The 12,292-nt window shown below is 31.5% G+C and overlaps 1 protein-coding gene across 1 annotated transcript in view; it reads right to left on the bottom strand.

Moving 5' to 3' along the window:
* LOC111194590 (HERV-H LTR-associating protein 1) overlaps window positions 1-11,055 on the bottom strand; it is a 42,636-nt gene extending 31,581 nt beyond the window's left edge. The window contains exons 1-5 of the mRNA XM_022679251.2: window positions 10,964-11,055; window positions 9,049-9,105; window positions 4,900-4,980; window positions 3,463-3,546; window positions 2,102-2,188 (exon numbers count right to left, since the gene is read on the bottom strand). Coding sequence (XP_022534972.2) covers window positions 2,102-2,188; window positions 3,463-3,546; window positions 4,900-4,980; window positions 9,049-9,105; window positions 10,964-11,045 — 391 coding nt within the window. The 5' untranslated portion in view covers window positions 11,046-11,055. The remainder of the gene's footprint in view (window positions 1-2,101; window positions 2,189-3,462; window positions 3,547-4,899; window positions 4,981-9,048; window positions 9,106-10,963) is intronic.
* Between the last annotated feature and the right edge of the window lie 1,237 nt (window positions 11,056-12,292).

Here is a 12,292-nt window from a genome sequence, read left to right on the forward strand (position 1 = left end):
AATATAAAAAAGTTTATTATATTTATATAGATTTTTATTAGCTTGTGGAGTGTGTGAACCCAAAATAATTCATGTTTTATATTCTTAACTTCAATAAGTTTATTAATATACATCCATTATTGCATTTCAGCCCTGCAACACAGTCCAACAAAAAGTTTGGACAGTAAAACAGGTGCTATTTTAACCCATTCAAACATATCATAAGGTGTGGTATAGCATAGGGCTATCATTGTCTGATTTTTCATTTTTCTCTATATGATCCGGATCAGTTGATGAGTTTGTTTATTTGGAGCGTTTCTCATTCTGTTTGGTTTGGTTTCACACAGGCATAAACCTAAGTTCACCGAAAAAAAAAAAAATAAAATAAAATAAATAAATAAATAAATAAATAAACCACGTAAGCCCATCTTCTCTCTGATTGGTCAGAGCTGTCTGGCATGGGAACAAGAAAGTAAGTATAGAGCATATATCTCTGCAGTTTAAAGCTGAAAAATTTATTGTGTGTGCAGTGAACGCTGCACATACCACACTCTTAGTGTGTAAACAGCATGGAGCAGCAGAGACAGTGTTTGTTCATGACTGTGGTAATTAGCGTTATCTGGTTATCATATATCAGATTAAACTGCGCCTTATCAGCAGTTTAATCTGATATACAGGAGTATATTTGATAGCTGTGTCAGATCGAGACCAGATCATGTTCTCACCACAAGCGAACCACTCCAGAGTACTGTTTTCACACCTGCTCAATTAAGCGTACAAACAAACCAGAGTCCGTATGGACCAAATAGTGCTGGTGTGAAAACGCCATAAGATCTTTTAAGATGCCCTTTGCTACATTAATGCTGCATCACACAAATATACTGAAACGTCTTCATACCATGACTCAACAGACTCTGCCTTTTGGACTTGTTGCTGATAACAGTCTGGATGGTCCTTTGCATCCATTTCTTCCAGAAAAGACCTGAAATTCTAATTTGTTTGACCACAATACACATTTCCACTTGCCTTCAATACAAACATGGTTCTATTTTACACAGTAAACTTCCCATGATATTTGTGAATTTTACTCCCATTTTATCCGTGTGCTTTTATCAGCTATTGTTGAATAAGGGTTCTTTATTGGACATCGCGGAAAATTCCTCCTGATTCCTTGAATGGTTTAATGATATTATGGACTGTAAAAGAAAAAAATTTTGCAAATCCCTTCCTATCTTTCTCTGAGGAACATTGTTTTTGATCATTTTTATCATTTTATCACACATTTGTTACAAACTGGAGATTCTGTTTCCATCTGTATTCCTCAAAGACTCTTTCCACGCCTTTCGTGGATACTACTTTTATATTAAATCATGATTACAGTAACCAGTGACATCACCTGTTTTTATCTCATTACTAGCCCTAAATTGCCTCCGTCCCAACTTTTTTTGTAAGGCCTGAAATGTAGAAATGGACATATATTAATTTTTTACATGAAATATCTCAGGCTCATACAGTCTGCAATAAAAAAATCTGATTTGAGCAACAGCTCTGGAAAAGAAATAAGAAACCATTTCAGTTTCTGAATCAGTTTCTCTGATTTTGCTATTTATAAGTTTATGTTTGAGTAAAATGAACATTGCTGTTTTATTTTATAAACTACAGATTATTTCTTACAAAAATTCCAAATAAAATTTTTTTCGAGCCTTTATTTGCAGAAAATGAAAAATAAAAAGACGCAGAGCTTTCAGACCTCAAATAACGCAAATAAAACAAGTTCATATTCATAAAGTTTTAAGAGTTCACAAATCAATATTTAGTGGAATAACCCTGCTTTTAATTACAGTTTTTATGCATCTTGGCATCATGTTCTCCTCCACCAGTCTTACACACTGCTTTTGGATAACTTTATGGCTTTTACTCCTGGTGCAACAATTCAAGCAGTTCAGTTTGGTTTGATGGCTTGTGATCATCCATCTTCCTCTTGATTATATTCCAGAGATTTTCAGTTTGGCAAAATCAAAGAAACTTATCATTTTTAAGTGCTCTCTTTTTTTTCAGAGCTGTATGTATATGAATGTGCTTTACTGAATTTAATGATGTTTTCTTTTATTTTTCTATTAACCTGTAAGGTCATTGGTTTTGTTTGTCACGCAGTAGCAGTATCTCATAGGGAACACACCATTCTTCTCAATGTCCTGGAAATCAGAAACTACACACACACACACACACACACACACACACACACACACAACAAACACACAGTCAAACATTTAGCTTCAAATATAATAGAACTTAAAATAGAATGTGTCTTTGTGTGTCTTTATATATCAAATCGAATTTATATATAAATACAAAGCCTGGCCAAAAAAAAACAGATTTAAATAACTTTAAATAAGTAAGAGCCTCCTATTGTATAATTACTGCATGGGTGATTATGTTTCAGCTGGAAACAAGTCTAACTGATGCAGTGAGTAGCTTCTCATTTGTTAAACAACCATGTAGAGTACAGACACATCCTGTGGTCACGGAAATATGTTAATCTGTTTCAGAAAGGGTCAAATTATTGTTGTGCATCAAGCTGAAAAAACATCGTATGTTAGATTTAGCTACTACGACTAAAATCAGGTTAAAAACTGTCATTATGTTATAGTGCACTAAAGTGTTCTTGTAGCCACATTATTATCAGTATATTTAAAGAGTGATAAAATGGAACAACTGTTTTGTACTAATTATACTCTTATTGTATAAAAATAGTACAAAAGTCTTACTTAAATTGTGCTAAGTGTACTTAACACTACTGAAATGGAACTAACGTTTTACATATACTTATGTAATATTTAAACATACTATTTCATGTACAGTATGTAAACCCATATTTTAATTAAGCTTACAGTAAAATTATATTTAATACATTTAATGAGTATCACAACTGTATCACTATTATACACCAGGTATATTAGGACTAAGTACTAAGAATTGATGTCAAATATATATTCGCATTAGAGTACAAATATGTAAGTAGCACACTTCTAGTATACTTTATTGGGTATAAAAATATATTTTAATATACTGTACAACATTTTTTAGTGTGTTACAAACTTTTTTTTTTAAATTAGTAATAGTAATTTAATTTACTTTTTTAAAAAGTTATGTGATACGTTGTATTTTAAGTGAACTACTGTAACAGATGTTCAGCTGTTTTTAACACACTTTGCTTAAAATGTACAAAAGTATATTTGGAAATAAGTATGCTGCAAGATATATATATATATATATATATTTGAAAATTAATTAAACACTGGATTAAAATAAATCTTGTGACATTGCAGATTATCGGATCGATGCCACAGTGAATAAGTGCCGCAATTAAATATAAATGGTGTCCAACCAAATATTAGAGTGTGTGACCTTTTTTATTGGCAAGGCAGTGTATATATGTATTTGTGTGTGTGTGTGTGTGTGTGTGTGTGTGTATGTAGTTACTGTTGTAGACCAGCAGGGTGAGTTTGTGCAGTGCTAGAGAACTGTGTGACGTCACGCTCAGCACAGAGAAGAGATGCTGGGAACCTGAGACAAAACACACACACTTATAAATACATATATAATACATATATACATATATTTTAATATATATAGCAAGAGTGTCGCCACCCTGGTGAAAAAAAATATATATATACTTAATTATATTTAAAACATATTGAGAAATGTCTAAATATGCTGTAAATATACTAACAGATGGATGCTCTTACTTAAAATGTATTAATAGTACATTAATATTACTCTTTTATTAATGATCATCTTCTTAAAAAGTACAATATAGTGTATTGAAAAAAACAGACTACTATAAGGTACACTTTTAGTATAATGTAACTCAATATACAGTACTTCTAAAATACTTATTTACAAATATACTTTTGTACATTTTAAGCAAAGTGTGTTAAAAACAACTGTTACAGTAGTTTACTTAAAGTACAATGTCTCAAGTAACTTTTTAAAAAGTAAATTAAATTACAACATTGGTAAAATGTTTTAAAAATATACTTAGGTATTATATTAATATTACAGTTAAAATGTATTTCAACGCTCTGTTATTATAATTAGGAAAATGTAAATATAAGTAAATTATAGGATATAATATTAAATAGCATTTAAACACAAAAAAAATTAGTACAGTATATTCAAATATATATTTTTTAACTCAACAAAGTATACTAGAAGTGTGCTACTACAAAAGACAGGAACAAGAAGCATATTTGTACTCTAATGTAAATAGATCACATATATTTAACATCAATTCTTAGTTCATTTCTAATAAACCTGGTGTATAATAGTGATACAGTTGTGATACTCATTAAATGTATTAAATACAATTTTACTGTAGGCATATTTAAAATATGAGGTTACATACATACATGAAGTAGTATGTTTAAATAGTACTTAAGTATATTTAAAATAGTTTATTTTTAGTACAATTAAGAACATTTAGCACAATTTAAGTAAGACTTTTGTACTATTTTATTACAATTAAAGTATAATTGTACAAAAAAAAACATTGTTTTATTTGATCACTCTTTAAATATACTGATTAATAATGTGGCTACAAGTTTACACTTTAGTGCACTATAGCATAATAATGCTTAGTTACTTAATCTACTTTTTTCACTAGGTCATGTTTCCCTTTTAATGGGGAAATAAACAAAACTGTAATTCTTAAAAAAAAAATATATATATATTTGTTTTATTTTAAGTTTTTATTGTAGATATTAATCTACACATTTTTAATGAGATTTCCCACTAACTCCATTATAATCTGTATTTCATCAGATTCTTGGGAAAATGAAAGAATTTTAGGTGCACCTTATAGTCCGAAAAATACAGTTCATTAAGAAATGTGTGTGTGTGTGTGTCTGTGTGTAGTACCTGTGTGTGTAGCATTGATAAGTGTGTTTACTAATGGAGCGAGGTCTATGGAAGCAGGGTCAATGTACTCTACTGGAATCTCTGAAAGAAAAAGAACAAAGATCATCATTTCTAAATATCACACACAGTGCTGTGAAAGTATTTGCCCCCTTACAGATTTCTTTTGTTTTTGCTTATTTATCATAGAAAATATCAATAGAAATCTAATCTGATCTTGTTTGTGTGCTTTGGGTCATTGTCCTGCTGCAGAACCCAAGTACACCTGAGCTTGAGGTCATGAACAGATGGCCGGATATTCTCCTTCAGGATTGTCTGTTAAACAGCAGAATTCTTGATTCCATCTATTTTAGCAAGTTATGAAGCACCAAAGTAACCTCAGACCATCACACTATCACCACCATGTTTTACGTTTAGTATGTCCTTTTTCTGAAATTATGTGTTAGTTTGATTTTTGTCTCATCAGTCCGAATAATATTTACCCAAAGTCCTTGAGATCATCAAGATGTTTGTTGGCAAACGTGAGACAAGCCATTGTGTTCTTTTTGGTCAGCAGTGTTTTTTGCCTTGGAATTCTCCCATGGAGACCATTTTTGAATTTATTATATTATTGAATTATGAATTATGATCTTAACTGACGTAAATGAGATCTGCAGTTCTTTAAATGTTGTTTTGGGTTCTTTTGTGACCTCCTGGATGAGTTGTTCATGCCCTTTTGGAGTACTTTTAGTAGGATTTTTACAATTTTACAGCCAATCACAGTCTTGCATTGTTGCAACAACAATGTGGCCCAAATCTTTTTTTGTAATATGTTTTTTTCAATATATACAATTTTATTTCTAATATTTTCTCCCCAGTTTACAAGGCCAATTACCCAACCCACTCATTAGGACTCCCCCATCACCAGTGATGCCCCAACACACTAGGAGGGTGAAGACTAACACACGCCTCCTCCGACACATGTGAAGTCAGACTCCGCCTCTTTTTAAGCTGCTGCTGATGCAGCATTGCCGAGTAGCATCACAGCGCTAACGCTCGCAGGAAAGCGCAGCGACTCGGTTCTGATACATCAGCTTACAGACGCCTTGTGCTGATCAACATCACCATAGGAGTGATGAGGGGAGAGAGCGCCATCTACTGTACCCACCCAGAGAGAGCAAAACTAATTGTGCTTTCTCAGGGCTCCGGTAGCCGATGGCAAGCTGCATGACCGGGATTTGAACCAGCAATCTCCCGATCATAGTGGCGGCACTTAGCCCGCTGGATCACTTGGTTTTGAAATCTGATAGTTATCAATAATGTCTCAATGCAATTTTCTGTGAATGAACATACTGGAATTCATGCAACTTTTACGTGTACTTCTTTTTTTTTTTTTTTAAAGAAGCGGTAAAAGGCAGGAGGATTTGGTCAGAAAAATCCGTTTTTGGCCTCTTTATCAACTGTGTGAACAAAACCCTAGGGAGTTTTCAGAGAGTAGCTCTTTTTTTAGAAACAGAAAGGTTTACACTACTGTGTAAAAAAGGAAGCAGGGTAACAGAGGGCAGCCAAAGTCTGACAGCTAAAAAAAAGCAGCTTTGTAACTGAAAGGACACTAAAGACCCCTTAGGCCCCCCTTCACACCTGGCATTTTAAATAGTCCCCTGTGACTGCATGTTCTCCAACCACGAGTATCACCTTCATCCATTAGATGTTTTTGTTATTGTAGCATACTGAGCTAACCTGTTCAGACAGTGGACGGCTTCATGGTTAATTCTCCCACAGCACTGTATTGTTTGCATTGTTACGTCTATTCAACTTTCACTATAAATCCTAATCTATAAGTAAAAAACGTCCTTATATAAACATCTTTTAAAACTATTTAAAAATACATCTATTCAACTTTCATTATAAATCCAAATCCATAAGTAAAAAACATCCTTATATAAATGTCTTTTAAACTATTTAAAAAGACGTCTATTCAACCTTTACTATAAATCGTTTATTTACGTTTATTTAACTATTACTTTCAACCAAATTTATACGTAGAAAATACGGCCTTACATAAATGTCTTTTTTTAACCTATTTCATTTTTACTTTCAACTGAATCTATATGCAGAGTATAAATCCTCACATAAACGTCTTTTCAACCAATTCAATAAGAAATCTATTACACTTTTACTTTTAACCAAATCTACATGTAGACACTACATACTTACAAACATTTTTTAAACCAATTCAAAAAGTTTTTCACAATTGATCCAAATCTATAAGTAAAAAACATGTCCTTAAATAAATGTCCTTTCAACCATTTTTTAAAAAAAGATGTCTATTTAACTTTCACCTTCAACCAAATCTATGCGTAGAGAAAAAAACGACCTTACATAAATGTCTTTTTAACTACTTCAAACTTTCAACCAAATCTATACATACAAAATACAGCCTTACATACATGTCTATTCAACCTATTCATAGGTATATGCAAAGTGTCCATCCTTACATAAACGTCTTTTCAAACAATTCAATAAGACATCTATTCAAATTTCACCTTTAACCAAATCTATATGTAGACAGTACATACTTACATAAACAAATTTTAAACTAATTGAAAAAGAGTGTCTCTACTAATCCAAATCTAGATGTAAAAAAAACATGTCCTTAAATAAACGTCTTTTAAACCATTCAAAAAGATGTCTATTTAACTATTACTTTCAACCACATTTATATGCAGAGGTGGAAAGTAATGAATTACATTTAACCAAGTTACTGTAATTGAGTAGATTTTATGAGTAATTTGTAATTTTAAAGTAGTTTTTAAAATATTTAAAAAAGAAATTTACTTTTACTCAAGTACATTTTGACACAAGTCTCTACTTTGCTACATTGGAAAACTCCCGATTACTGAGTAAAAGCAAAATGCTGGGGGAAAAAAAACTATTGTCTGAATTAAAAAAAATGGCACGGATGCTTGCGCATGATATAACGAGGCAATATCGTCCTCATGCAATAAAAAATGTGCCCCTTCGGACAGAGCTGTCAGCTTTCAAAACTTTCACATCAAACCTGCGAAAGTTTTGAAAGCTGACAGCTCTGTCTGAAGAGGCACATTTTTGCTTAAATGTTAAGCTGCTTAAATGTTAAACAAAAACATGTAAACAGCAGTTAAAGCATAGCAATGCAAGTCAAAAAATAATACTGTAAAACTATAAAATTATAAAAATACAGTTCATAGTTACCTATATGACCATGACTTTTTAATAGTAAAGAAAAAAAATGGATCATAGAAACCTATGCCACTTGTTTTATGGGGTGGTCTGAACAAAAACTGCCTGAAAGATCCAAATTATTATGTGGAATAATAGTTCATTAAAAACAAAGTTTTTACTTTTTTTACATCAAATAATTAAAAGTAACTATGTAACTTTTACTCAAAGTAAATTTTAAACTGAGTACTTTTTTTACTTTTACTTGAGTAGAATTTTAGATGGGTACTTTTACTTTTACTTGAGTAGAATTTTAGCAAAGTAAAGGTACTTTTACTTAATTACAACTTTTCAGTACTTTTTCCACCTTTGTTTGTATGTAGAAAATACAGCCTCACATAAACCTCTTTTAACCACTTTAAAAATGTCTGATCAATTTTTGCTTTCAACTGAATCTAAACGTTTTTTTTAAACCCATTCAAGATTTTTTTTTACTTTCAACCAAATGCATAGAAAATATATCCTTAAATAAATATTTTAAACCAGTTCAAAAAGATGATTATTCAATTTTCAATATTAACTAAAGCCCCAGCACTGAGCTGTGGAGCAGTGGAAGAACTGTGTTCTCTGAAACGGAGCAGCTCCATCCAGTATGTTTGGATAAGTTGGGGAGTTGGAGGTGAGGTTCAACATCCAAACCTTACTACCTTTTTTTGTTGATGAATGCAATCAAATCCTCACAGCAAAGCTGCAGAATCTTGTAGAAAGTTATCTCTGGGCAGTACAGACAGTTACTTCAACAAAAGCTGCTGTGGTATGCTGTTTCAGTGATGTCATGACTATTGTAGTAATAATGCTGTGTTAAGCAGATCAGTATATGGTGATATTCAGTGTATTTACTTGTGGTCATTAAACAGAATTATTAACAAATGAACAAACATTAAAAATGAAAAATGATTGTTGCTTTATTACCTGTTGATGCTAGAATACTTCGCTTCTCTCTGTGCTCCACCTGGCTGTACCTTAGTACTGCAAAACATGTAATATCACAAATGAACAATATACATTTTTAGGGTTATAATAGCTGTTACGCTATCTTCTGACTTTTCTCTGTAAAGCAGAGCTGTACATGGAACTATGAAATACATAATATAATATATCAGGGATTCTTGAGACAAGGGACACAATGGGTTTTTAATTTCTAAAAATAAAATTTTGATTTTTTCAAAATATATTTATATATTTTAGTTGTCCCAGGTGTTGGCCTTTTGATGCTGTCAAAATACAATCTCCCAGGTTTAACATTTTTAACCTTTTTTTTATATTTGGTGGACAAGCCTGGGATTTTGTCAACACCGTAAGACTCAAAGAAACATAAAAATATGTATTTTGAAAAAACATATTGCAATTATTTCGACTACTGGATGTTATTTTAATCTGTGTTATTTAATCCATGTTTTTAAACTAATACTATGACTTTAAAAATATATATTATCAAGCTGCTTATTATTATAACTGGGGAAATATACATTTACACATTTAATTTTTAATCTAAAAAACAAACAATGATAGTCAGCAATACAGAAATTACAAATTTATTTAGGAAATGCAGCATTTTTATTAAGATAATCTGAGACAATGTAATAAAATGTCTTTTTAAAAACAAAAATGAACAGAAAACTCATCTTATGGATTTGACGAGCTGTTGACGAGCTGTTGACGGTGTTGACGCATTAGAAGAGAACTGGAGATAACTTCATTTAACATGACCATTGAACTTCAAAAACTCAACTTATCAACTGTAACATTTCAGGATAAAAGGCCATTTATTCCTTATTTTTGCACTCACACCCACTTTAAAAACAGGAACTTGGCAGTAGGCATATCAGATCTCTTGAACAGTGCATAAACTCATCAAATATACAGGTCATGAAGAAAAACATTAAGAATATTCATTAATTCAGCCTTTGGAAATAGAAAAAAAATCTAGAACCTGGCAACAACCAATTGAAAAGGTTTTCATTACAAAATTTCTTACGTAGTTGATGTCTGACAGAGTCTTCCGGAGTTGACGAAATCTTCAGTTAACACGTGATTTCTTTGCAGAAGCCATCTTGTTTATCACCAGCTGCTTGTGGCCTCAACAATAAAATTTGATTAAACTTTTATTTCTTAATTTTATAAATCATATAAACCTTGAATTTTATCGACCATGGTGTTGACAATCTATGGTTGTGACATAGCTGGTTTTGTAAAAGAAGATAATTAAGGAAACATATGAGAAATATTTACTTACCAGAGCAATGGCCTCACGGCATGTCCACCAAACAGGAAGTGAAAAAGTGGTTCTTAGAGTGTGATTTGGCCAATATAATGCCTGTTTTTTTGCATTTTTAGAAAAATCTTATGGTGTTGACAGAGACTCCGGACACAATTTTAATCATGTAAAAAGTACATAAATATATTTTTTAAATGGTAAATTTCTATACAGTTTGAATAATTACTTAAAATACATGATCACAGTAGATATTGTGTTTGTTTTATTTTACTTTAAACAATTATTTAAGTATTGTAAAGTCATGAAACTTGCTTTCGGACAAGGGTATTTTTAGGTTCAGGCAGCACACTCGGTGATGTAAAATAAAATATATGTTTAAAAGAACATTAGTTCACATTTTGTGGTATAAATGAGTCCTTGTTTTATTGTTTAATCTAATTATTTGATATTTTTTAAACACATTTTAAGAATTACAATGAGTTTGATCTCTCAGACATCTTTTGTCCCTCATCTCAAGAATCCATGATATATATGATATATATGATATATAATATAAAAGCACATCATTAATCTCAATATTTTTACAGAGGAAATAATTGACATACCTACCTGTTATGCAAATGAGGAGCAGAGTTACTATGGCAACACTGATTCTCAAGTTGACCCACTGACTTTTGAACTTGAAAGCCATCACTGCAAAACCAGCATTCCTGAGTTAGAATATGAAGAAGACACAGACAGGTCAAATATCATGGGACAGGAACTGATATTATGTAATAGGGATTTTGTCATGTCCTATCCATCTTATTCTACGTGATGATAAGGGGCGGCCATGTTTATTAGAATGTCTGGTGCATCAGCGGACCATAGAAAATAAGTGTACAGTATAGTAATATACTGTAATATTAGCAATATATAAGTAATATAATATATTCAGTTAGTTATAGAGTGTCACACTAATTAAAAGATGAGGAGAACTTGAACAAATTAAATTACCATAAAATTTATGTCCACCACCTTCTACAGAAAAGGAGCTGCTAAATTAGCTAGTTAGCTAGTAATAAATGTTTAGAGCTTTTCATTATCTCAGTTTTTTATTAAACATTCAATAAATTACTATATCTAAAAGTATTTCCCCCCCTACAGATTTATTTTTTGTCATATTAATATATTTACCATTATCAAAAAACTTTAATACCAAACAAATATAACATGAGTGAATATAAAACGCTCTTTTTAAATTATAATTTTATTTAATTAAGCAAAGAAAACTATCCAAACCAATCTAGACCTTTGTAAAAAAGTATTTGCCCGAAAACCTAATAGCAAAGCAGCCCCAGTATGATGTTCTTTTTCTAAAATTATGTGATAGTTTTACGCCAGATGTAACGAAACAAACACCTTCCAAAAAGTTCCACTTCTGTCACATCAGCCTAATGAATATTTACACAAGGTTCTGGAGATCATCAAGATGTTTGTTGGTAAATGTGAGATGGGTCGTTGTGTTCTTTTTGGTCAGCAGTGTTTTTTATTTTAGAACCATTTTCACCCAGTCTCTTTCTTATTGTTGAATTATTAACATTAACTGATCTTAACTGAGGCTGTAAGTGAAACCTGCAGTTCTTCAAATGTTGTTTTGGGTTCTTTTGTGATCTCCTGGATGAGTTGTTCATGCCCTTTTGGAGTAATTTCTGTAGACCGGTAACTCCTGGGAAGGTTCACCAGTGTTCCATGGTTCAGGTTTTCTCCAATAGTGAATATTAGCTCTTACTGTGGTTCTCTGGAGTCTCAAAGCTTTGGAAACGATTTTGTAACCTTTTCCAGACTGATAGATAATTAATGACTTTGTTTTCTTATCTTTTTTTGAATTTCTTCAGTTTGGGGTATAATATAATAATATTATATTTAAATAAAATGTGTTGTTTTTTTTTTGGTCTT

Source organism: Astyanax mexicanus, chromosome 4, assembly GCF_023375975.1.
Source record: "Astyanax mexicanus isolate ESR-SI-001 chromosome 4, AstMex3_surface, whole genome shotgun sequence".
Lineage (NCBI taxonomy): Eukaryota > Metazoa > Chordata > Actinopteri > Characiformes > Acestrorhamphidae > Astyanax > Astyanax mexicanus.